At 43.8% G+C, this 27843-nt stretch overlaps 2 protein-coding genes across 3 annotated transcripts; one reads left to right on the top strand and one right to left on the bottom strand.

The window, feature by feature from the left end:
• Positions 1–727: 727 nt before the first annotated feature.
• On the top strand, positions 728–7529 carry enpp4 (ectonucleotide pyrophosphatase/phosphodiesterase 4). 2 transcript variants are annotated; one of them, XM_046307757.1, is made up of 8 exons: positions 728–868; positions 2636–2894; positions 3057–3341; positions 3601–3720; positions 3809–4007; positions 4100–4270; positions 4358–4627; positions 4998–7529. In XM_046307757.1, the coding sequence occupies exons 1-8, from the start codon at positions 789–791 to the stop codon at positions 5096–5098; spliced, it is 1485 nt and encodes a 494-aa protein (XP_046163713.1). In that variant the 5' UTR covers positions 728–788; the 3' UTR covers positions 5099–7529. The 2 variants fall into 2 exon arrangements, with proteins under 2 accessions (XP_046163713.1, XP_046163714.1); XM_046307758.1 differs by lacking the exon at positions 728–868 and adding an exon at positions 1155–1309.
• A 10396-nt stretch (positions 7530–17925) lies between these two features.
• Positions 17926–23097, bottom strand: LOC124001397 (XK-related protein 6-like). The gene is made up of 5 exons (XM_046308143.1): positions 22907–23097; positions 22366–22815; positions 19063–19268; positions 18543–18960; positions 17926–18418 (listed from the first exon to the last, which is right to left on the bottom strand). The coding sequence occupies exons 1-5, from the start codon at positions 23095–23097 to the stop codon at positions 17926–17928; spliced, it is 1758 nt and encodes a 585-aa protein (XP_046164099.1).
• Between the last annotated feature and the right edge of the window lie 4746 nt (positions 23098–27843).

The raw sequence follows: 27843 nt of genomic DNA on the forward strand, positions 1-27843 counted from the left end.
AACATGAGCGAAAAACGGTACTATTCATACAGAAAGTATTATCCCTTTTTCACAGCAACTAGTTCCCTTTTTCTGTGATGTTACAAACAAACTAGGTCCAACAATAGTAGCCTGCCTCTGACTTTATCCGAAACTTGCCCATACTGGTATATAAATAAATCAATATTATATCAACCTACCTCTTTTGACCTTGGGGGTGGGTTATTTATTTCTTGCATTATACTGCCATTATACTATGGTAACGCACAATTAATAAAGATGATAATTTCTGGTACCATTTATCATTCTTCATACATCAAAGCTAAGACCATGGTACATTTCCATGATTCAGCTCTTATACCATGGTATAAGAGAAAGTACCATAGTAGCAGCATGGTATGAATGAAAGTACCATAGTATCACCATGGTACATTTTTGCAAGGGGAGGAAAGGAAGAGAGGAGAGGAAGAGAGAATAAGTGAGAGGAGAAATAGTGGGGAAAACTCAATTGTAATTCTCCTCGCGCCCTCTTTCTTTGCCTCCATCTCAAAAGAAGGAGGCGAGGAGAGAGAATTTTAGGATTATGCTAATTACATTCTCCGGGGAAGAGGAAGAGAGGAGAGGAGACTTGTTGATCAGCCCTCTGTCCACTGGACCAATCAGGAAGCATCTGTTGCGGGTATGAAACTGCTGTCAACATTTTCTAAATGACGATTGGTTGACTGAGGTGCTTGTCAACGGAACGCCTCTATTTTGAGTACATTTTACGATTATTGTCATTAGGCGTGTTTTGCGTCGGCTGAAAGTTGATGCATTCGATTTGGAACTGGGCTGCCTCCCGGGCAGGTTCCCGGTTCAAAGCCCATGGACAAGTCGGCTCAAAACGAAGGTGAGGTAATTAAGCACGTAGTAGTAATTAGTAGGCTTCTGTGTTTTCCCATGCAAAAGGGATTTGCTTTTGATAAAAACGATGTATCTGCCTTCGCAATGAAAGGTAGTTAGAAATGTCAAACATTTATTTTATGGAAAAGAGATATATGTTTCTGCACGATGCACCATGCTACCTTGTTGACAAAATGACGGAGCGGCGCAGATCCTTGTTCGATTTTGAGAGGGGCGTGCCCCCCTCCCCGCTTTCACCCAATGACATGGCGGGCATATTTCCGTTGCCCCGCGGCTCAGCATAATCGAATGCGCCCATTGTGAAATTGAAATGACAACAGCTAGTTAAGGAAGTGAAAGCGGGTATATATAAAACCAAAACTTTGCTTTTGGAGGAACGTAGACTGAGCACCTCCATAGAACGACAATCTAATGAGAAAGCTGTCAGGTACGTAGAATTGTTGACAAACAAGGTTCGTATGACGATATTGGGCAATCGTTGAGCCGGCTGGGTAACGACGTTAGTAAATATTCAATGTCGGCTACCTGGCAGAGGTAGCTAGTTAGCTAGCTTACTTTTAGCTTGGAGTACAAGTCGTCAACGCTTAGATAACTAACGTTACACAGCAAGAGAGCTAATCAACTGTCTTGTCAGGGATATGTGATGTGGACGGGGTGGTGTCAAAAAACCTAGTTAGCTTGCAAACTATAGTGTGTCATGTCATACCGGGACAGCACAGGACTTCCTGATAGCTAGCTAGGTCCATTATCTTGGTCCCAAGGTTGTCATATGATGTCCATGTTAAACACTAGTCTGCACACTTTGCATACAGGTGGTGAGTTTCACTGGGACTTGTTTGACAATCAACACAGGTGTGTGTCGGGTGAGCCTGTGTGTGTCGGGTGAGCCTGTGTGTGTCGGGTGAGCCTGTGTGTGTCGGGTGAGCGGGTGAGTCTGTGTGTGTCGGGTGAGTCCTGTGTGTGTCGGGTGAGCCTGTGTGTGTCGGGTGAGCCTGTGTGTGTCGGGTGAGCCTGTGTGTGTCGGGTGAGCCTGTGTGTGTCGGGTGAGCCTGTGTGTGTCGGGTGAGCCTGTGTGTGTCGGGTGAGCCTGTGTGTGTCGGGTGAGCCTGTGTGTGTCGGGTGAGCCTGTGTGTGTCGGGTGAGCCTGTGTGTGTCGGGTGAGCCTGTGCCAGATCACATCAGCGTTAATTCAGTATATTAGTCAAATTTCACAGAAGTGTAAAAGATCAGAGCCCTCTCTGTTCTCCTCAAAAAGATGGTTAACTTCATCTAATGGAAACACAAACTAGAAAATTACATTTGGAATGGGAAGCGTCTCCCTAAGGGAGAGAGGGAGCTTTTTATAGAAAGTTTAAGCTTGGAATGCATGTATAACAAGGTTTTATTGGTGTCTACGCCACAAACCTAATTTGGTCTTTTGGTAAGTTTCCGTAGACTTTTTTTGGTTGAAGCAGATGCACCCACCCCCACTGCAATCATCGGCCTCCGTCTGCTTTAGTCTTCTTTCGTACATCACCTTGAACACTGACATATAAAGGCTTTATTGACTAAAGCAAAGGAGGGTCATAATAATGGTGCAGAATGGCACAAATGGAATGGCATCAAACACCTGGAAACCATGTGTTTGATACCATTCCACATAATCCACTCCAGTCATTAACACGAGCCTGTTCTCCCCAATTAAGGTGCCACCAACCTCCTATGCTTTAAAGTGTCTACTCCACAACACTAATTTGGTCTATTTCTCTCTCAGGATGTTAGTCCTGCTGTACTTCCTCTTTACGTTCGCTTCATTGGCTGCTTCAGTGGGGCAGACAAGAAGTGGAAAAAGATGTGACGCGGGTGTTGCGGCCCCCATTCCGGTGCTGCTCGTGTCGTTTGATGGTTTCAGAGCTGACTACCTTCAAAGGTTCACTCTACCCAACCTAAAGCTGCTGTATTCGCAGGGAGTCCTGGTGGAACAACTTACTAATGTCTTCATCACCAAGACCTTTCCTAACCACTACAGCCTGGTAATATATAACCTTTCACCCCTGACCTATAACCCCTTGTGAGTTATCGAGGGGATGGTCAGAAGTTGAATACCCAAAAAGCCTACTAAATAAGTAGTATGGGAATTCGATAGCAGTTTGTATGACCCCTAAATGCTAACCTCTTACCTCTATGCCTTCCAGGTGACAGGTCTGTATGCAGAGTCTCATGGTGTCATAGCTAGCAATATGTATGACCACGTGACTCATAAGCACTTCACTATCTTCAATGACACTGACCCTTTCTGGTGGAATGAAGCTGAACCCCTCTGGGTCACTGCACTGGATTGTGGGTACAAGACGGGTGTGGCCATGTGGCCGGGGTCAGACTTGCCGATCAGGAACAGAACAGCGACTCACTTCATGCCCTACAACCCCTCCGTGACCTTTAGTCAACGCCTGGCCAATGTCACTGACTGGCTGACTGGGGTATGTAACTTCTGACCCATAATCCCAGTTATTGTTTTCACTGAGTAGTGCTTCCAGAGATGGAAGTGAGACATCCCACTCTCTAATCTTTTATGGTTCATATACAGTCAATGAACTTAGCAGACCAGTCCCAACTGCTATTGCATTGGTGTCTATGGGAGAGCAACCCCTTAAGCAGACGGGAAGTGTGACAATTCTTTTTTCAATGGTAAACTACCTGAGTAAGACATCTTCATTTGTTCTCCATTCCTCTCTCCAGGGCCAGGGTAAAGAGGAGGGGCCAGTATCGTTTGCAGCTCTGTATTGGGAGGAGCCAGACAGGACAGGTCACATGTATGGACCAGACAACACCACCCACATAGGACAGGCTCTGAAAGAGGTACTGTACGTGTGTGTCACACAATATTACATTGCATTATATTGTGCTCAGTTCTACTGATTTTGAACTGTGTGACGTGTGTTAACAGGTAGATGACAATGTGGGTCTGCTGATGTCAGAGCTGATGCGTGCAGGGTTGTGGGGGCATGTCAATGTCATCATCACCAGTGACCATGGAATGGCCCAGTGTTCCACTGATCGCATCATCAGGCTGGATGACTGTCTGCACCCTGACAACTACTCAGTAGTAGACCTAACCCCTATCGCTGCTATCATACCCAACAGAGGTGTATACACACAAACGCACACATTTGCTATGAGTGAAAAGTTTGACTGGTTAAAGGAGAGGTTGGTTAATGTGTATGTGTGTGTGTGTCAGACCCCAAGGCTGTGTTTTCCCTACTGAGTGGTTGCCATACCCACATGACTGCGTACCTGAAGAAAGACATTCCTGATAAGCTGCACTACAGGAACAATGACAGGATTCAACCAATCATATTAGTCGCTGACGAGGGATGGACTATCGTACAGAGGGGAGGGCTACCACGTCGTAAGGCTTTCACACATGACCCAAACACACACATATATATATCTCTCTCTCTCTCTAACTAACCGTCTGTCTCTGTGTGCACTCTAGTGGGAGACCACGGCTATGACAACACTCTACCCAGCATGCACCCCTTCCTGGCGGCAGTGGGCCCAGGCTTCCTTCCTGGTTACCGTCTCCCGCTGTTACAGAGTGTTGATGTCTACCCAATAATGTGTCAGCTGCTTGGGGTTCCACCAGCACCAAACAACGGATCTCTGTCCCAGGCACGCTGCTTCCTGGCTGGGGAGGACTGTGTCGACATCCCCCTGGTGGTGGGACTGGTGGTGGGGGTACTTCTGGTTCTCACCACACTCACTGGTTAGTCTGCGGTATTGCTTGTAATATATACGTTGCAATATCATCATGTTGTAAGTGAACTATGTAGTTTTTGTAATAGTCAAAAGAGAGAGAGAAGGGTGCTCCTTTATAATAATAATAATAATAATAATAATATATGCCATTTAGCAGACGCTTTTATCCAAAGCGACTTTCCTTTCTCGCTCTCTTTTTCTATATACTACTTTTATATTTTTTTAATTGACTTTAATATTTGACTTTTTATTATTGAAATGTGTACTGCACTGTTGAGGAGAGCTTGCAAGTAAGCATTTCACTATACCGTTTACACCTCTGTATCCTCTTTATATGTGACGAATAAACTTTGAGTTGATCTCTCTCTCTCTGTCAGGACTCTTCAAGTTGTGGAGGCCACGGAGTCAGTCATCCTCTCGTCCCTTCCAACGCCTCTCTATACAGGACGATGATGATGATGACCCTTTGCTGGACTAGAGTAATCAACTCCCAGCTTGACTAGACTGACCAATCACAGATCAGAACGTCATATCACATCCAACCAGAGGTCCTCACCACCTCGCTCCCAACAACCAATCGGTACTCTGGTCAAACGTTTTGCACTAAATAGGGAAATGTGTCTAATTTCAGACACAGCCATACTCTGTTATGAGACTAAACAGAGCAGTTGTCAGATTTCAGATTCACACACTCCTCTTTCTCTGTGGTACCATACTTATGCCATTTTCAAATAAATGCATTAACTATAAATAAACAAATATTAAACCACAAATAGTTAAAAATAAAGAAATAAGACACCAAAGAGAACAGTCAGTTGGTAGAAACAAACTGGGGTTACTTGAATATGTCTATACAAAGAAGCCACCTATAATGATAACATGTTATATATGTAAAAAAGGATTTGCAGACAATCATAAAGAAGTATTCATCATTATGTTTAAGAGATTCTAGTAAAGGGAGGTAAATCTGAATATTGAAGAGTATAGTTCATAAGAGTACTGCTATATTGCAGTAGTATATTGAACAGCAGTCATGCTGTAAGGTTGTTATATAGGTTTTATTAAGGGTTTTATGAGATTCTGTATACTACTGAGCCAGGGAGTGGAGTCAAAAACCGGACTGATGCTATGTTTCTGTTAGTCACTTAATTTGATTTTATTTAGTAATGTGTGTTTTCTGAGCTAAGCTATAGCACTGGCACTATATGGCCTCCTGTAGTGTTAAGGAGACCTGTTATGCTGTTAGATTCATGTTCAGGGGCCGCATTTATAAACGTTGCGTAAGTACAAAGAATACCCCAAAACATGCATGTTCCAGTTTTCATGAAAAAGTTGGCATTTATATAAACTGAACTTGACTTGAGAATGTGCTTAGCTCCCCACAGACTTTAGACCATGCATATGCTCAATATCTAGTGGTTAAAGTTTTCTATTGCAAGCAGGCATGTACTGAATGTAGGCTGCCAGGAGCCATTTGCTGTCAGATTTAGGCTTTTCTCACAATTTTTTAATTTTTGGAATGTAAAAAAATTAGACCTAGGAATCTATTTCCTTATTATTTTATTAATGATTGCAGTAGCCTAGATTACTGTTATTTTTTTGTAGCCTAGACAACGTTTCAGAATTTGCGGGCAGTCCAGCATATTTTGTTTGAGGGAAAAGTCTATGCAAAACATGTTGAATTCAAACGTTATGCTGACAGGTCCACAACAATTTGCCTTTTTTCCATACACTGTCAGTCCTTTGCCAAATACAACATAAGTTACTGCAAATTATTAAAACATTCTGCCATCACTGTAAATAGACCGGTAGCTTATGTAACATTTTTGACAGTAGGCTACAGTATTGCTGTTCTATAGGAGCGCGGAGTGCAGCATCATAGAATAATTAATCTCAGAGCCTATACCTACCAAGGCAGGAAATAAACAGTCTATTGAAAAACAAAATATTGAACAATTCGGTTTTGCTGTAGCATTTACTTTTAAATTGTTTCAAATAAACAATCAATCTTGCAGAACACAGTGTATAGCACTCCCTTTATGCAGCAAGCATGTTTATTTAGAAAAAGTCACTGCAAAATATCAAAACGTTCTGCCCACACCTCTACAGAAATGTGATCAAATTAACCATTACCCTTTTTATTTATTTTTTAGAAACTGTCGTGGCCTAATTTCAATAGTTCCAAATTATACAGGAAATAAAAGGTGTTATTGTCACCATAAATGGTGACTGGTGCCGCTATAATGCTCGTTCACACACGCACAGTTTTAGGATTTAGAACTGGACATATGTGTATGTATGGTGTGCGCCAAGTTTATAAATCTCTCTTTTTAGACTTAGGTATTAGTTTTCAGAAATAGCGCACGCAGATATTTTGTTATACATTTACGCAGCAGTTATAAATGAAGCCCCAGGTCCTTTATCTAAAAATAAGTCTTTGTTTTGTGTTTGTTTGATTCTCTTCAAGCTACTGTGTGTGTGTGTGCGCGTGTGTGTGTCGGCTGAGAAAGGGTGTCAATGTCTTTTTATTATTCTTTAAAATCTTTTTATCTTTTGTGTGGTTTGTTTCCAGATAGCTCAGATCTTCCATTATTAAATGCTTGTAGTTGTGTAGAGAAGTCAAAGATCTGCTGTTACTGTGGGTACTATACCATAGTTACTATGATTACTGTGCTGTTACTGTGGGTACTATACCATAGTTACTATGTTTGCAGTACTATGATTACTGTGCTGTTACTGTGGGTACTATACCATAGTTACTATGTTTGCAGTACTATGATTACTGTGCTGTTACTGTGTTATTACTATGCGAACCAGTTGATGTCCCACCTCCAGGTGTTTACTGAATTGGTCCTCTGTGTGTTTCTGCTCATATTGTCATTGAAGGACAAATAAAAGTATAAAGTGTACACATTGTATCATTCTTCAAAATGATTAGACTCCACCCCCTATCGCTTCCCCCTACCTACAGCTGAAGTTGGAATTTTACATGCACATAAGTTGGAGTCATTAAAATGCGTTTTTCAACCACTCCACAAATTTCTTGTTAACAAACTATAGTTTTGGCAAGTCGGTTAGGACTTGCCATCTACTTTGTGCATGACAAGTCATTTTTTCCAACAATTTAACAGACAGATTATTTCACTTATTCACTGTATCACAATTCCAGTGGGTCAGAAGTTTACATACACTAAATTGACTGTGCAGCTTGGAAAATTCCAGAAAATGAAGTCATGGCTTTAGAAGCTTCTGATAGGCTAATTGACATCATTTGAGGCAATTGGAGGTGTACCTGTGGATGTGTTTCAAGGCCTACCTTCAAACTCAGCGCCTCTGCTTGACATCATGGGAAAATCAAATGAAATCAGCCAAGACCTCAGAAAAAACTCAAACTGCCATAAAAAAGCCAGACTATGGTTTGCAACTGCACATGGGGACAAAGATCATACTTTTTGGAGAAATGTCCTCTGGTCTGATGAAACAAAAATAGAACTGTTTGGCCATAATGACCATCGTTACATTTGGAGGAAAAAGGGGGTGCTTGCAAGCCAAAGAACACCACCCCAACCGTGAAGCACGGGGGTGACAGCATCATGTTGTGGGGGTGCTTTGCTGCAGGAGGGACTGGTGCACTTCACAAAATAGAATGCAACACGAGGAAGGAAAATCATGACGAAGATAAACAATTTAAAGGCAATGCTACCAAATACTAATTGAGTGTATGTAAACTTCTGACCCACTGGGAATGTGATGAAAGAAACAAAAGCTGAAATAAATCACTCGCTACTATTATTCTGGCATTTCACATTTGTTAAAATCAAGTGGTGATCCTAACTGACCTAAGACAGGGAATTTCCACTCTGATTAAATGTCAGGAATTGTGAAAAACAGTTTAAATGTATTTGGCTAAGGTGTTTGTAAACTTCTGACTTCAACGGTATGCTTAATCATTACAATTGATTAATATAATTGACAGGGGTGTGTGTGTGTGTGTGTAGCTAGGTTTCCATCCGGTAGGTGGCAGATTTTCATGCAAATATTGTAAAATCTGCATAAAACAATATATACATTTTCCCACCAGAGATGTTATCAAACGGACGTATTGCTGATTAAAGGATATGCGTGATGAAGTAGAGCACATACAAATAGTTCCCATGCACCTAATAAAAAAAATACAAGTTAATTGGGTTTCCATCTGCTGTTACTGTCATAGGCTACTGGTCTTTTTCCTTTCGGGCATGGTTTTGTTTGTTATTGAATGAGCAATGGATAACTGGTGGCCTAATATCTGTTGTGTAGAGGTAATACACCAGTTATGTCAGAAAAATAGAAAAATGCTCTGCAATATGATTATGATTTAGGTCTATATAATAAAAGTAAAATAAATATATTAGGCAACATGCCCTATGAGATGTTCCTACCAACGGCAAAGGCGTCTGGTTTTCATTTGTCCTACGTTTTAATGATTTTATTAGCCTACCATTATTATAATTCCTGTGTGTCAAACTCCTACATTTCCCCAAAAATAACAATATTTGCTTTCAATACAGTTGATCAACCACTAGAAGTTGTTGTTACGGTTTTCTTCCGCCGAAGGAGAGTCGGACCAAAATGCAGCATGGTTAATTCGATACATATTTAATGAAGAAAAACACAAACAAATACAAAAACCACAAACGGAATGTGAAAACCTATACAGCCTATCTGGTGAACACTAACACAGAGACAGGAACAATCACCCACGACATACTCAAAGAATATGGCTGCCTAAATATGGTTCCCAATCAGAGACAACGAAAATCACCTGACTCTGAGAACCGCCTCAGGCTAGACACCCCATAAAACACCCCATGACAAAAATGCACCACAATAACCCATGTCACACCCTGGCCTGACCAAATAAATGAAGACAAACATACATACTTCGACCAGGGCGTGACAGTTGTGCATATGCCATTTCTAAGATTTGCGTGGAGATATGCACATTTTCCTGTCAAGTTCAAAATGGATAAATGCCAACATTTGCTGAAAAACTGGCGCACGCAAAGTTGAGTCTTTTTTTTGTGCACACGCACCTTTAGATAAATGAGGCCCCAGGAAACCAACAAAATAAAAGAACTACACACATTTTGGAAAATCTTCAATTCACTCACAACATAATGTATTAAAATGAAAGATACAAAATGTTAGTAGATATGGACTCATGTAACATTTGTGTATTGTTCAGATTGAACTATGTTTTAAAATATGTTTTTTCTTATGTCTTATTACCAATATCACTATAGATAGGAACTACTAGTATATCATAGTATGTCAGAATTGTCACAGGTTAATAGTCTTTTCAGGAGGTAATGTAACAGCAATAACCCATCCCACAACAACATCAAGTTTAGTGTGACAATCTCCCAACATTAGCATCAGAGGGGTATGCCACCAAGCAAGATCAATAAGTTAGCCAGCTAAACTTTGAACCCTCCTGAACAAACCCACATACAGCAGATCCAGGACAACAACATCACAGTCCTACAAAACACTGTTCATCATTCTCATTCAGTTTGGATATTCTAAATGACGGAAAAACATAAATCAGCAGTATGTAGTTAGAACCAAAAGAGATAGGGGCAACGAGAGTACCTTAAAGATATTTACAAGCAAAACAAATACTTTTAGATTAAAATATAAAAAGTTTCTAGTGAGTCCTGTGAGTTCAAATGAAATTCTGACTTTTCATGCCATACGTTTTATGTCACCCCTGTACAATACAACAATGTTAAGTTTGGTAAAAGGTAGACTCATCAATATGACGTCATCATACACAGAGGTGTGATTTCCAAATCTGTCACTCTTGTTGCTTCTCAATGTGTACCTTCCCTTGAGACATGTCCCCATTAGACAGAGTGATAGTGGCAGTCTTTGCAGAAATACATTTTACGGTTGATTTCTGTAAGCAGGAAGTTGACCTATATGATGATGTCATATAGCAGAGTGTACCTTTAACCTGCTCTGTGCTTATAAGAGCTGACTCCAGGGCAGCCTGACAGACTAATGTCCTGACCACCAGTTAGAAATGACTCACTGACTGACTTTTAAAAAATGTTATATAAATACTGAACAAAAATATAAATGCAACATGTAAAATGTTGGTCCCATGTTTCATGAGTGCTGGGGACAATAAAAGGCCACTAAAATATGCATTTGTGTCACACAACACAACGTTAGATGTCTCAAGTTTTGCGGGAGCGTGCAATTGGCAAGTTGACTGCAGGAATGTCCACCAGAACTGTTGCCAGAGAATTCAATTGGACAGTCCTGCATGTTCCTGCATGTTAATTTCTCTATCATAAGCTGCCTCCAACGCCGTTTTAGAGAATTTGGCAGTACTTTCAAGCGGCCTCACAACCGCAGACCACGAGTAACCACGCCAGCCCAGGACCTTTCACATCTAGTTTCTTCACCAGTGGGATCGTTTGAGACCAGCCACACGGACAGCTGATTAAATGGAAGAGTATTTCTGTCTGTAATAAAACTCTTTTGTGGGGAAAAACTAATTCTGATTGGCTGGGCCTGGCTCCCCGGTGGGTGGGCCTTGTTCCCAAGTGGGTGGGACCATGCCTTCCCAGGCCAACCCATGGCTGCGCCCCTGCACAGTCATGTGAAATCCATAGATTAGGGCCTACTTCATTTATTTCAATTGACTGATTTCCTTATATGAACTGTAATTCAGTAAAATCTTTGAAATTGTTGCATGTTGCGTTTATATTTTTGTCATATATATACAGTAGGTCTCCATGGCCTTGGCCTTCGCATAGGAGAGGGGATGTCCTCTTGGGAGGGCTGCATCAGACAACAGGTCAATGGCACCATTCCAGGGGCGATGGGGAGACAGGCGTTTAGCCTGGGTCTTAGAAAAAACGTGGTGCAGATCTTGGTACTCCTCCGGTAAATCCACTTGAGGAACACAGTCCGGACTTTCCACCGTAGCGGTGTTGACAGGCACCACAAGACACCTCCCCTGACACTCCTGCGACCAACCCAGCAGTCTCCTATCGGACCAGGAAATAACTGGATGCAAACTCAACCAGTCTATAATCAAGAAGGTGATCTGTTCTGAATGAGTGTCCTGGGTCAGCAAAGAAACAGGAACAGTAATGTGATGTATGAGCCCTGTCCTTATTGGACGATTATCCAGGGATCGAACCAGAATGGGTGACTGTAGGGGAACCAAAGGGATGCGTAATGCTGTGGCTAGTGCGCTATCTTTAAAAATCCTGGCAGTTCCGGAATCAATCAGCGCTAACGGGAGTGAAGGGTGAGAGTACTCAGGGAATTTAACAGGAAAACACACTGGTTGATTTGACAGACAAGGAGAGGAGACCTTGCCTCCTACCCGGGTTAGCGCAGGAGAAGTCCTTGGCTTGTCAGCTCCTTGCCTCCTAGTGAATAAAAAGCAGGTCGGGGAGAAATGACCCCTTTCCTCACAATAGAAGCAGAAGCCCAGATTCCTCCTTCCCCTATGCTCTGCCGAGCCGAGCCCACCACGGAGCAGGTGTAGCCATGGGCTCCGGATTCCTCGCAGGTTTACTTTGGGACTACAGGAGGTTGTCCAACCGGATCCTCATGCGGATGAGCTGGTCGAGTGACAGGTTGTCATCACGGCAGTCTAACTCCAGCTGTACCTCCTCCCCCAGTCCGCTGCGGAAAACGGTACCAGAGCCAACTCATTCCATCCGGTGGAAGCCGCGATGGTCCGGAACTCCAGGGCGAACTCCGAGGCGGTCCTAGCTCCCTGGCGTAGTCGGAGTAGACGCTCACCTCCCACTCGGCCCTCCACTGGATGATCAAACACCGAGCAGAAGAGAAGGGTGAAGCGCTCGTAGGACTCAACCTCGGGTCCGCCAGTCTCCCAGACCGCGGCACTCCAGTCCAGAGCCCGCCCGGTCAGTGCCGAGATGGCGGTGGCAACCATGTCTCTTCCGGAAACATCTGTCTCTTCCGGAAACATCCTTGGCGTAGAGAGCGAGGTACAGGTTGTATTGTAGAAGGAACCCCTTGCATCTTGCTGGCGCACCGTCAAAGCGCTCCGGGAGGGACAGGGGTATTCTGCGGATCGACGCCAAGAGCAGGATGGTTGCCAGCACACTGTCCATGGCGACCCCAAGTCTGGAGAGACAGTCCTCGTGGTGCTGTACTGTCCCTACAATGGTCGCAAGCTCGGCCTCCCCTGCTGTCTCCATATGTTGGGTCGATTATTCTCGCTGTTATAAAGGATTTGGAGACATGCAGGGAAGGAATACATCTGGGTTTTTAATAAACCCAAAACAAACACGTATAGAAAACACTGGGATGTACCCAAACAAAAGAGCAAGGGTAAACCTCGTAGGACGATATGGGATGAGACCCGAAATACACAATACACAAAACATGCAGCACCAGCTGAGACAACGCATAGGTACTCACACGACCAATGGACATGGGAACAATAATCAACAGCCGAATGTGCAAACAAAGGGCAATTTATACAAATACAATCAGTGAGGAATTGGAACCAGGTGTGCGTAACGACCTCCGGAACTGGTACCAGAATGAGCAGCAGTAGGGGGTGGATCCGTGGCATTATCCTCTGCAACAGAGGTAATTCTGGGTCTTCCTTTCCTGTGGCGGTCCTCATGAGAGCTAGTTTCATCATAGCGCTTCATGGTTTTTGCGACTGCACTTGAAGAAATTTTAAAAGTTCTTGAAATGTTCCGGATTGACTGATGGACTGTCATTGGAAAGATAGTTCACAAAATACATTTTAACAAGGCACACCTGTTAATTGAAATGCATTCCAGGTGACTAACTCATGAAGCTGGTTGGGCGAATATCAAGAGTATGCAAATCTGTCATCAAGACAAAGGGTGGCTACTTTGAAGAATGTCAAATATAAAATATTTGTTTTATTTGTTTAACAGTTTTGGGTTGCTACATGATTCCATATGTATTATTTAATAATGTTGATGTCTTCACTATCATTCTATAATGTAGAAAATAGTAAAAATAAAGAACAACCCTGGAATGAGTAGATGTGTCCAAAGTTTTGACTGGTACTGTATAAACTAGATTTTGATGTGAACCTGCATCAATACAGCCTCATCTCTGAACTGATTGCGTCTCAGAATTTGGGCACAAAATGAGACCCTTCTGTTACCTTAGACCCAGAACAAAAACAGAGAGAGGTTAGAAGTCAAATGTAGAATGCTGAGTTCACTTGTGACTCAAAAAGCATACCCTCAAGTGTATTATTGCTTTAATAAATTAAGTTAATATATATTTGCACCATATGAAATTCATATATATTTGTCCACCAATAAGTTAATACATATTCATACACATTTGCACCAAAATTAAGTTAACAAATGAATTTCACATACATATTAACATAATGTATATTCTGTATTTGCACCATATGAAGTTGATCAGTGGAAGGTTTAGTGTTGATTGGTGGAGGGATTGTCAGGTGAATTTAGGTAAAGGGCTCTGTTACCATGACAACCTCAGATATGAGGTTATCAGAAAGAGCACGACATATCCCATAACTACATGACAGACAATCATATCTGTTCTACACAATACATTCCTATCTTAAAGTTCTGTAATGTTGTACCCTTCTGAGCAGACAAACAAGCAAACATAAGACTGCTGAACTCACAGCTCAGTCACAACACACATAGTACACACACATCTCTGTACATTGAAATATACACTGAGTACAGAAACTCTTTCCATGACATATACTGACCAGGTGAAAGCTATGATCCCTTATTGATGTCACTGGTTAAATCCACTTAAATCAGTGTAGATGAAGAGGAGGAGAAAGGTCAAAGAAGGACTTTTAAACCTTGAGTCAATTGAGACATGGATTGTGTATGTGTGCCATTCAGAGGGTGAATGGGCAAGACAAAATATTTAAGTGCCTTTAAACGGGGTATGGTAGTAGGTGCCAGGCACATCAGTTTGAGTGTGTCAAGAACTGCAACACTGCTGTGTTTTTCACAACCAACAGTTTAGTGTGTGTATTAAGGATGATCCACCACCCAAAGGACATCCAGCCAACTTGACACAACTGTGGGAAGCATTGGAGTCAACATGGGCCGGCATCCCTGTGGAACATTTCGACACCTTGTAGAGTCCAAGTCCTGACAAATTGAGGCGGTTCGGAGGGCAAAAGGGGAGGCAACTACATTTTAGGAATTTTAGGAATATAAACTCACAGCTAGAAGACCGCTTTCAAGCAGCTATTTATATATACACTACCGTTCAGAAGTTTTGGGGTCACTTAGAAATGTCCTTGTTTTTGAAAGAAAAGCAATTGTTTTGTCCATTAAAATAACATAAAATTGATCCGAAATACATTCTAAATGTTGTAAATTACTTTTGTTGCTGGAAATGGCAAAGTTTTTATGGAATATCTACATAGGTGTACAGAGGCCCATTATCAGCAACCATCACTCCTGTGTTGCAATCGCATGTTGTGTTAGCTAACAGCACGTTGTGTTAGATAATCCATCCACCTGGCAGGTGTGGCATATCAAGAAGCTAATTAAATAGCATGATAATTACACAGGTGCACCTTGTGCTGGGAACAATAAAAGGCCACTCTAAAATGTGCAGTTTTGTCACACAACACAGACCATGTGTAACCACGCCAGCCTAGGACCTCCACATCCGGCTTCTTCACCTACGGGATTGTCTGAGACCAGCCACCCGGACAGCTGATGAAACTGTGGGTTTGCACAACCGAAGAATTTCTGCACAGAATGTCAGAAACCCTCTCAGGGAAGCTCATCTGCGTGCTCGTTGTCCTCACCAGGGTCTTGACATGACTGCAGTTCGGCATTGTAACAGACTTCAGTGGGCAAATGCTCACCTTCGATGACCGCTGGCATGCTGGAGAAGTGTGCTCTTCAAGTGTGAATCCTGATTTCAACTGTACCGGGCAGATGGCAGACAGTATGGCGCCATGAGGGTGAGCGGTTTGCTGATTTCAATGAACAGAGTGCCCCATGGTGGCGGTGTGGTTATGGTATGGGCAGGCATAAGCTATGGACAATGAACACAATTGCATTTTATCGATGGTAATTTGAATGCTCAGAGATATCTTAAAGAATTCCTGAGGCCCATTGCCGTGCCATTAATCCATCACCTCATGTTTCAGTAAGATAATGCACAGCCCAATGTCACAAGGAACTGTACACAATTCCTGGAAGCTGATAATGTCACCCGTTAAGCATGTTTGGGATGCTCTGCATCGACGTCTACGACTGCGTGTTCCATTTCCCACCAATATCCAGCAACATCGCACAGCCATTGAAGAGGAGTGGGACAACATTCCACAGGCCACAATCAACAGCCCGTTCAACTTTATGTGAAGGAGATGTGTCACGCTGCATGAGGCAAATGGTAGGCACACCAAATACGGACTGGTTTTCTGATCCATGCCTCTAGCTTTTTTTAAAGGTATCTGTGAACAACAGATGCAGATCTTTATTCCCAGTCATGTAAAATCTATAGATTAGGGCCTAATTAATTTATTTCAGTTGACTGATTCCCTTATATGTACTGTAACTCAGTAAGATCTTGAAAATTGTTGCATGTTGCATTTATATTTCTGTTCAGTTTAGGTCTCAGAGCCGGTGATGTCACCGAACGCTACAAGCACGCACCACTGACTAGCTAGCCATTTCAAATCGGCTACATGTGCGCACATGTATATAGAGTTGAAGTCGGAAGTTTACAAACACCTTAGCCAAATACATTTAAACTCAGTTTTCACAATTCCTAACATTTAATCCTAGTAAAAATTACCTGTTTTAGGTCAGTTAGGATCACCACTTTATTTTAAGAATGTGAAATGTCAGAATAATAGTAGAGAGAATTATTTATTTCAGCTCTTATTTCTTTCATCACATTCCCAATGGGTCAGAAGTTTACATACACTCAATTAGTATGTGGTAACATTGCCTTTAAATTGTTTAACTTGGGTCAAAAGTTTCAGGTAGCCTTCCACAAGCTTCCCACAATATGTTGAGTGAATTTTGGCACCTTCCTCCTGACAGAGCTGGTGTAACTGAGTCACTCCAATACCTTGACTTTGTTGTCCTTAAGCCATTTTGCCACAACTTTGGAAGTATGCTTGGGGTCATTGTCAATTTGGAAGACCAATTTTCGACCAAGCTTTAACTTCCTGACTGTTGTCTTGAGATGTTGCTTCAATATATCCACATCATTTCCTCCTCTATTTTGTGAAGTGCACCAGTCCCTCCTTCATCAAAGCACCCCCAAAACATGATGCTGCCACCCCTGTGCTTCACGGTTGGGTTGGTGTTCTTCGGCTTGCAAGCCTCCCCCTTTTTCCTCCAAACATAACGATGGTCATTGTGGCCAAACAGTTCTATTTTTGTTTCATCAGACCAGAGGAAATTTCTCCAAAAAGTATGATCCTTGTCCCCATGTGCAGTTGCAAACTATAGTCTGGCTTTTTTATGGCGGTTTTGGAGCCGTGGCTTCTTCCTTGCTGAGTGGCCTTTCAGGTTATGTTAATATAGGACTCGTTTTACTGTGGATATAGATACTTTTGTACCTGCTTCCTCCAGCATCTTCAGAAGGTCCTTTGCTGTTGTTCTGGGATTGATTTGCACTTTTTGCACCAAAGTACGTTCATCTCTAGGAGACAGAACGTGTCTCCTTCCTGAGCGGTATGACGGCTACGTGGTCCCATGGTGTTTATACTTGTGTACTATTGTTTGTACAGATGAACGTGGTACCTTCAGGCGTTTGGAAATTGCTCCCAAGGATGAACCAGACTTGTGGAGGTCTACAATTTTTATTCTGAGGTATTGGCTGATTTCTTTTGATTTTCCCATGATGTCAAGCAAAGAGGCACTGATTTTGAAGGTAGGCCTTGAAATAAATCCACAGATACACCTCAAATTGACTCAAATGATGTCAATTAGCCTCTCAGAATCTTATGAAGCCATAACATCATTTTCTGGAATTTTCTAAGGTGTTTAAACGCACAGTCAACTTAGTGTATGTAAACTTCTGACCCACTGGAATTGTGATACAGTGAATTATAAGTGAAATAATCTGTCTGTAAACAATTGTTTGAAAAATTACTTGTGTCATGCAGAAAGTAATGTCCTAACCGACCGCCAAAACTATAGTTTAACAAGAAATTTGTGGAGTGGTTGAAAAACGAGTTTTAAAGACTCCAACCTAAGTATATGTAAACTTCCGACTTCAAATGTATCTATATGTATATGTGTGTCAGAGAGAAGACTCGTACTGCAGTAGTTCATAGAGCAGAGATCTGTCCCTGTATCGAATGCCTGCGGCTGCAGGTGTCAGGTACTGCAGTAGGTTGATGGTTCTTCGCAGCCGTCTGTCCACGTAGTGAGCGTCCCAGGCCGGGTAACGTTTCCTGGGCATGTCAATCTTTATCAGAGGACCCTCGAAATGGCGTGAGGTGGGGGGCTCTGAACGCACCTGGAACACCGGCAGACAGCTGTCTGCGATGACGTCATCACTGTGGGAAAGGGTGGCCAGATGGGCTGGGGTTGGCGTGGCGGAGGGGGGCAGGGGGTTACCCCACAGCAGCTCGTCACAGCAGGTTGAGGCCGGGGTGGGGTGTGTGTGAGAGGGGTGGAGAAGGCCGTAGTATAGAAGCATCACCAGTACTCCACCCGCAAAGGACAGGTAGACACCACACAACGCTGGCACCGCGTAGTTGTCTGTGTCTGCATGGTCACGATACACATACCTGTAACACACACACATGCAACTATGATATGATATGCACGCACACACATTTGTCTCTGCACTGATTAAGATAGGTACACGTATTAGATGATAAAACACATAGGTGTGTCTGTCTGTCTACATACCACAGTCCGGTGAGAAGTGTATTCTCAGCCAGTACCACAGAGTAGTAAGCAACCATGCGTCCCCTGGTGTGTCCCTCCTTGACGTTGAACCAACAGAAGATGTAGACGATCCCCACCACCATGTTAAATAGCACCTCCTCCCAGCGAGACATACAGAAGTCTGTTCCTCCATGCACCACCCACAGTGCCATGCCACACCAGTGGAGCACCACAAAGATGCCAAAGTACAGGTGGAAGAGGGAGGCGAAGAGGGCGAGAGAGAGAACGCGGGAGGAGATGGTGAAGAGGCGCCAGAGAAGGTGCAGAAGGGCACCGCGGTAACTCAGACTGCGCTGGTCGTCCCTGGAGTCACGCAGGAGCTTGTGGTACGAAGCCAACACCCAGGATAGAGACAGAAGAGAGCCTAGACTAGATATACCTAGAGAGAGAGAGGGATTGATTCTCATCTTGGTAATGCTAGTTGAAGAGTGAGTGTGTGTGTGTAATGTGTACTGTGTGTGAACTGTATGTGTATACGTACACTGTAGCGTCTCAGCCCGGTTCTGCTGTATCATAATACAGAGCTGTAGTACTAGTTGAGGAGCGGACTCCAGGAAGGTCTCCAGTAGCCGCAGCATGTTGACGTCTGCATACTCAAACATCATGGCCCAGTAGAACCTCCTCTGGGCCTCCTTAAGCTCCTTCATACGGTGGGACTGGATACCCAGGTACAACGTACGGATATACCTGGGGGTCAGAAGTTGGAGGTGAGACGTCAATCATCATGGTCTCTGTAATACCGCCATCATGGCCCAGAGAGAGAGAGAGAGAGATAGAACTTGTTTGAATGAATAATGTCAATTACGGAGTACCCCAGGCTGTGGGTGTGTGTGTTTGTGTGTTTGCATGTGCGTAGTCATGCTCATACAACCATCTGGGCTGCGTCATATGAGCAAATTTCATATGACATCAATAATTCACTGGCCACTTAGAAACACACACATGCAGACACACATTTCACCAGAGAAACCTGAAAAATGCCACATCACAACAGAGGAAGAAGGGAGAGAGAACTTATTGATTTGTGTTTAATTTGCATAAAAAGTTTGTTGTTATCCATCCTCTCACTCTCTCGCTCTCTCCCTCAGTCCCCTCCCCCTTCACTACTGTTATTTGTGTTCAAGCTCTTCTTTCTCTTCCTTCTACTCCGTCGCTCCACCTCACAGTGATCTATCTCAATCAGACTGAACCATTCCACACACATACACCACTCTTTGGGAAAGGCCACACCATTAGGGGAAGTGTTACACATGGGCACACATGCAGACACACACCACTGGGGAGGAGCAGGGTTGTTATTTTCACTGTGAGCCTTTATAAAAACATGCAAGAAACCACACAACCCGGTGTGTGTGTCAAACAGTCATACAGGTGTCATCCAGTCAGAGCCCCCACCCCACCATGTATTTGAATGCTCAGTGCATTACTAGACAAACGTGGACGGTCCAAACGCTCCTCAGAAAACTCTCATTTACAAATCACTGAGCTGCCTCCCAACCCCCATCACACACACACACATGCACACCCGCTCTTAAACCCACTCAACATCTCCCTCAGGCACCTAGGCCATTAAAGATTAATCTGAAAGAGAGCGGGAGTGAGAGTGTGTGTGTGTGTGTGTGTGTGTGTGTGTGTGTGTGTGTGTGTGTGTGTGTGTGTGTGTGTGTGTGTGTGTGTGTGTGTGTGTGTGTGTGTGTGTGTGTGTGTGTGTGTGTGTGTGTGTGTGTGTGTGTGTGTGTGTGTGTGTGTGGTTGGGGGGGCTTTGACTATTGGTGTTCAGTCAGGGTGTAGCACAAACGCAAGAGAAGATGAAAATCGATTGAGCCCAAATAGTTTTAAACTGTTTTACCAAACAGTGGGGAAATAAGCTTTATTCAGGTCAATGCAGCTTCTGCACATGTTCTGCACATGTTCTGCACATGTTCTGCACATGTTCTGCACATGTTCTGCACATGTTCTGTACATGTCCTGCACATGTGCCCTTTGTCGCTTATATGGCCATTTGTATTGTTCGAGTAACCTTGCTAATGCTACTGACTGTAATTCAGTGTTGCCTGTTTTTAGAGCTTTGTGTGTGTGTGTGTGTGCGCGCGCGTCGTGCGTGGGTGGCAGGTAGCCTACTGGTAAAGAGTGTTGGGCCAGTTACTAAAAAGGTCGCTGGTTCAAATCCCTGAGACGAATAGGTGAAGAATCTGCCGTTGTCCTTGAACAAAGCACTTAACCCCCAATTGCCCCAAGGTCGCCATCAATAATGGCTGATCCCTGGCCGTGACCTCACTCTCCAAGGGTGTCTCAGGGGGACTTGGGATATGCAAAAACTAATTTCCATTTCATACCTCACACTTACAGGTTACCCACTTGTACATGCACTGAAATAGGACAAACATAAACACCCCCTATTTCGATCTTAGACTTTAACTCACACAAAAGCAAAGCTATTCACGTCTCACCATCTTAAAAAACCATGCCCCTTTCAAAAAATGTAGAACTAAGAACAGATATAGACTTTGGTTCACTCCAGACCTGACTGCCCTTGACCGGCACAAAAACATCCTGTGGCGGACTGCAACAGCATCGAATAGTCCCCGCGATATGCAACTGTTCAGGGAAGTCAGGAACCAATTCACACAGTCAGTCAGGAAAACAAAGGCTAGCATTTTCAAACAGAAATTTTTGAGACACTGTAATGTCCATGGAGTACAAGAGCACCTCCTCCCAGCAGCCCACTACACTGAGGCTAGGCGACACGGTTACCACCGATATATCCATGATAATCTAAAATTTCAATAAGCATTTCTCTTACCCTAGTAAAACTGACTATAACTGACTACCTACCGATCCTCGACTTTCGTCGATGTCATCTACAAAATAGCTTCCAATACTCTACTCAGAAAATTGGATGCCATCACAGTGCCATCCGTTTTGTTACCAAAGCGCCTTTTACCACCCACCACTGCGACCTGTATGCTCTGCGACCTGTCATCTATAAGTCTATGCTAGGTAAGGTCTGCCTTATCTCAGCTCACTGGTCACGATAACAACACCCACCCGTAGCACGTGCTCCAGCAGGTACATCTCACAGGTCATCCCCAAAGCCAACACCTCCTTTGGCCGCCTTTCCTTCCAATTCTCTGCTGCCAGTGACTGGAACGAATTGCATAAATCGCTGAAGCTGGAGACTTACATTTCCCTCACTAACTTTAAACATCAGCTATCTGAGCAGCTAACCGATCGCTGCATCTGTAAATAGCCCACCCAATCTACCTACCTCATCCCCATATTGTTTTTATTTACTTTGCTGCTCTTTTGCACACCAGTATCACTACTTACACACCATCATCTGCTCGTCATCATCTGCTTATTTATCACTCCAGTGTTAATCTGCTAAATTGTAATTACTTTGCTACTATGGCCTATTTATTGCCTTACCTCCTCATGCCATTTGCACACACTGTATATAGACTTTCTTTGTTTTCTATTGTGTTATAGACTGTACGCTTGTTTATTCCATGTGTAACTCTGTGTTGTTGTTTCTGTCACACTGCTTTGCTTGATCTTGGCCAGGACGCAGTTGTAAATGAGAACTTGTGCTCAACTAGCTTACCTGGTTAAATAAAGGTTCAAAAAAATAAAATAATAAAAAATATTATCTAAGGGAGGTAAACTGCAAACACAGATGCATGCAGGCAAACTCACATAAAGTGTGTGTGAGGCGAGGTGAACATGTGGTCTATTGTATGGACAGTAGAGGAGGAGAGAACAGGGTGACCAGCTCTGTCCTTACCTCCAGACCTGCCCCAGCTGTAGAATGTGTATGGTGATCTGCCACAGCCACACTGAGGCCACTCTGACCCGGTCTGTCCCGGGATAAATCCATCTTTGTTTGGCTGGACCTCGCCTGGTCAGCTTTTCTCTCTCTCCTCCCTTGCTGCAGTGCACTGTCCCCAGCCAGGTTGTCAGACACTCTCCGCTGTAGTCCTGGATGAACCAGCGGAAGCTCAGGATCTGAACTACCATCGACGGCACCAGTACAAGAAAAAGCGTCAGACCAAACCACAGATAGTCCTGTCTGGTGTAGTAGTCCGCAGCGAGAAGTAGGTCTGTTCCCACATCCCAAAAGAAGACGAGAAGAGCCAGGATCAGCCAGAGGCAGTCCAGCCACAGGCCCTCCTCTGGGGGGCAGCGAGTCTCCCTTAAATCGTTACCCCTGCCAACTCCGGTCCCTCCAATCCCTCTATAATAGGAATGATCATAATAATAATAATGGTAAAAGGGTAAACATGAGAATAGCAGAGACAATTATCATACTACACACACACACTTACCCAGTAGTGTCCTCCCCCAGCAGGTTTCCCAGGCATTTGGAGCGACAGCCCCAATAGCAGACAGCAGAGTGGCAACAGAGACAGATGTGAATGGCTGCAGATTCCAGAGGCTGACAGTCTCCCTCTGTGTCTCCATCAAACACCCCCTCCCCCGTTCCTCCCCATCCCCCTCCATCAGACTGAGCGGCCATGTTACTCCCGTTCCTTTCGTCCCGAACCAAAACACACCCTCCTCCTCTGATCCCACTTCACTTTCCAAATACCTCCTGTCCCTCCTCAGCCGCTGTGCTTCTGTCTCTGACTCTCCCAGGGAGCGAGGAGCCATCAGAGCCTGTCACTGCACGACAGCCTCCTCTCCATCCCTCCTCCCCTTCCTCCTCTCTAGGACACACTCTATCCCCTCTCATACCAGGTGCTCCTTGCGACCAGCGGCAGCTGTGGAATCCGTTCCTGTTCCTCTTCGCCTCTAGCCTCTCTTCATCCCCCTCTCTCTCTCGCCCTCTGCATCTCCTGCATGGCTGACTCACCACGGTCATCTAGGGAGACAGTGGCTTGTTATGAGTTAATGCAGCATCTTCCAGCTAACAGACCTGTGTGTGTGTGTGTGTGTTGAGAAGTAATTGTGTGATAATCTAATTAATTAATCCTCATCCATGTGGAGCTGTGGTAACAATTCAGCCTTCCACCGCCTGCTTCTCTGACTGTCTGTCCGTGCGCTTCATTCCACTGATCAACTCACACACACACCACAGCAGCCTATGAGCCGTCTGCTCCTCCCCGCTGCTTGAGCCCTCTGCGCTGCTAAACTCAACACACTCTGCCCCCTAGTGGTAAATCTAGATACAACATCTATACACACACACAATCTCTCCAACCCCCCTCCCTTCTCTCCCTCAGAAGGCTTCTGGCCAACAGCTCAGCCAGCCTAATCACCCATAACATATGTGTGTGTGTGTGTGAGATCTGCCAGAGTAAGGGGAGGGGAGAAGAGATGGAGAGATGGAGAGAATGAGGGAGAGAGAGGAGGTAGATATGAGTGGGAGTTGGGAGAGAGTGTAAGGGGTAGAGGAGGAGCAAATCTAAGTATTTAAAAATTAGAGGGATGAGGGAGGGATGAAGCACAAACCAAACCTGCCTCTCTCTTTCCGTTTCCACTGGAGATTAGTATCAATGTTGCCATGACTACCATCCCAGTGTGGCTGAAGGGGAGTGTGGTCATTTGGTGTCTGTGAAGGAGAGAGTAAGGGAGAGAGAGATGGAGAGAGTAGGATAGGTAATTGGTTGTAATTTATTCTAAAATCAATTTCTCCATGTTTTTCCTACTAGTCTATTGGCTACAGGGACTCTTATGCAATATTTGCATATTTCATAATGCCAACAAAACGCTATATCAAATTGGACTGAGGGAGAGAGGAAGATGTACTCACTTGGGATTAACATAATGACTGGTCATTAGAAGCGGGATTGTATGTGATTTTATTTGATGTGACTATTGGTGCTCTGCTATGTGTGTTTATGGTGTGTACCTGTCTGTCCAGTCTGTTGTCCTGGGGTGTGTCCAGTCTAACTGACCCCTGTGGCCCCTCCTCCTCTCTAAGCCTCCGGAGCTCCTCCCTCTTCTGTTGCTTGGCAATCTACTAAGCTATATGTAATTGTTTTAAGGTCATACAAAGGATAATTTAGCTATTTGATTTTGAATTTTAAGATCCATGAAGTATCAAAAACAAATAATTATGTATACTACCATTCAAATGTTTGGGGTCACTTAGAAATGTCTTGTTTTTGAAAGAAAAGCACATTTTTGTCCATTAAAATAACATCAAATTGATCAGAAATACAGTGTAGACATTGTTAATGTTGTAAATTACTTTTGTTGCTGGAAACGGCAGATTTTTTATGGAATATCTACAGTTGAATATCTAAAGTTTACATACACTTAGGTTGGAGTCATTAAAACTAGTTTTTCAACCACTCCACAAATTTCTTGTTAACAAACTATAGTTTTGGCAAGTCGAATAGGACATCTACATCTAATTTTCCAACAATTGTTTACTACAGGTTATTTAACCTATATTCCACTGTATCACAATTCCAGTGGTTCAGAAGTTTGCATACACTAAATTGACTGTGCTTTTAAACAGCTTGGAAAGTTCCAGAAAATGATGTCATGGCTTTAGAAGCTTCTGATAGGCTAATTGACATCATTTGAGTCAATTGGAGGCGTACCTGTGGATTTATTTCAAGGCCTACCTTCAAAATCAGTACCTCTTTGCTTGACATCATGGGAAAATCAAAATAAATCAGCCAATATCTCAGAAAAAAATTGTAGACCTCCACAAGTCTGGTTCATCATTGGGAGCAATTTCCGAACGCCTGAAGGTTCCACGTTCATCTGTACAAACAATAGTATGCAAGTATATACACCAAGGGACCACACAGCGGTCATAACGCTAAGGAAGGAGACGCATTCGGTCACCTAGAGATGAACGTACTTTGGTGTGGAAAGTGCAAATCAATCCCAGAACAACAGCAAAGGACCTGTGAAGATGCTGGAGGAAACAGGTACAAAAGTACCTATATCTACAGTAAAACGAGTCCTATATCGACATAACCTGCTCCAAAGTTGTCATAAAAAAGCCAGACTATGGTATGCAAGTGCACATGGGGACAAATATAGTTATTTTTCGAGAAATGTTCTCTTGTGTGATGAAACAAAAATAGAACTGTTTGGCCATAACGGCCATCGTTATGTTTGGAGGAAAAAGGGGGAGGCTTGCAAGCTGAAGAACACCATCCCAACCATGAAGCACGGGGGTGGCAGCATCATGTTGTGGGGGTGCTTTGCTGCAGGAGGGACTGGTGCACTTCACAAAATAGATGGCATCATGAGGAGGAAATTATGTGGATATATTGAAGCAACATCTCAAGACATCAGTCTGGAAGTTAAAGCTTGGTCGCAAATGGTTCTTCCAAATGGACAATGACCTCAAGCATACTTCCAAGGTTGTGGCAAAATGGCTTAAGGACAACAAAGTCAAGGTATTGGAGTGGCCATCACAAAGCACTGACTTGTACTCTGACAAAATAGATGGCATCAGAGTACAAAAATCAGTTAACCACCTAACTGAGGAACTCAATGTAACCTTGCGCAATACCCTAGATGCAGTTGCACCCCTAAAAACAAAAAAACATTTCTCATAAGAAACCAGCTCCCTGGTATACAGAAAATACCAGAGCTCTGAAGCAAGCTTCCAGAAAATTGGAACGGAAATGGCGCTACACCAAACTGGAAGTCTTATGACTATCTTGGAAAGACAGCACCATGCAGTACTGAAGAGCTCTCACTGCTGATCGATCATCCTATTTTACTTAATTGAAAATAAAATAAGAACAATCCAAAATGTATTTTTATTACTGTTGCAAAGCTAACTTAAAATCAGCATTCCTCAAGAGAGGATGGCTTTCACTTCAGCAGTGATAAATTATATATTTTTTAAAGTGATCATATTACTCCAGTGCTAGCCTCTCTACACAGCTGAAGGCAGGGCTTTCTCCTATAGAGCTCCATGTTTATGGAATGGTCTGCCTATCCATGTGAGAGATGCAGACTCGGTCTCAACCTTTAAGTCTTTATTGAAGACTCATATCTTCAGTAGGTCCTATGATTGAGTGTAGTCTGGCCCAGGAGTGTGAAGGTGAACGGAAAGGCTCTGGAGCAACGAACCGCCCTTGCTGTCTCTGCCTGGCCGGTTCCCCTCTCTCCACTGGGATTCTCTGCCTCTAACCGTATTACAGGGGCTGAGTCACTGGCTTACTGGTGCTCTTCCATGCTGTCCTTAGGAGGGGTGCATCACTTGAGTGGGTTGAGTCACTGACGTGATCTTCCTGTCTGGGTTGGCGCCATGGCGGAGATCTCTAGTGGTGTGGGGGCTGTGCTCTGGCAAAGTGGGTGGGGTTGTACCCTGCCTGTTTGCCCCTGTTCCGTGGGTATCGTCGGACTGGGCCACAGTGTCTCCTGAACCCTCCTGTCTCAGCCTCCAGTATTTATGCTGCAGTAGTTTGTGTCAGGGGGCTAGGGTCAGTCTGTTATATCTGGACTATTTCTCCTGTCTTATCCGGTGTCCTGTGTGAATGTAAGTATGCTCTCTCAAATTATCTCTTTCTTTCTCTCTCTCTCGGAGGACCTGAGACCATGCCTCAGGACTACCTGGCCTGATGACTCCTTGCTGTCCCCATGTCATGCTGCTCCTGTCACGATCGTCATAATGATTGGACCAAGGCGTAGCGTGCGTAAAATTCCACATATTTTAATTAAATGAAACTCACCAAACAAAATAAACAAGCACAAACTAAACGTGAAGCTACTGGTGTGCACACAGGCAATTAACCTTAGACAAGATCCCACAAAACACAATGGGGAAAATGGCTACCTAAATATGATCCCCAATCAGAGACAATGCTAAACAGCTGTCTCTGATTGGGAACCATACCTGGCCAAAATAAACCATTAATCACCTAGATGACCCACCCTAGTCATTATCACGCCCCAACCAACACAGAGAATTAACAGCTCTCTATGGTCAGGGCGTGACAGCTGCTCCAGTTTCAACTGTTCTGCCTGTGGCTATGGAACCCTGACCTGTTCACTGGACCTGCTACCTGTCCTAGACCTGTTGTTTTCAACTCTCTAGAGACAGCAGGAGCGGTAGAGATACCCTGAATGATCGGCTCTGAAAAGCCAACTGACATTTACTCCTGATGTGCTGACCTGTTGCACCCTCGATAACCACTGTGATTATTATTATTTGACTCTGCTCGTCATCTATGAACATTTGAACATCTTGGCCATGTTCTGTTATAATCTCCACCTGGCACAGCCAGAAGAGGACTGGCCACCCCTCATAGCCTGGTTCCTCTCTAGGGTTCTTCCTAGGTTT

The sequence above is a fragment of the Oncorhynchus gorbuscha genome, linkage group LG17, assembly GCF_021184085.1.
Source record: "Oncorhynchus gorbuscha isolate QuinsamMale2020 ecotype Even-year linkage group LG17, OgorEven_v1.0, whole genome shotgun sequence".
In the NCBI taxonomy this organism is placed as follows: Eukaryota; Metazoa; Chordata; class Actinopteri; order Salmoniformes; family Salmonidae; genus Oncorhynchus; species Oncorhynchus gorbuscha.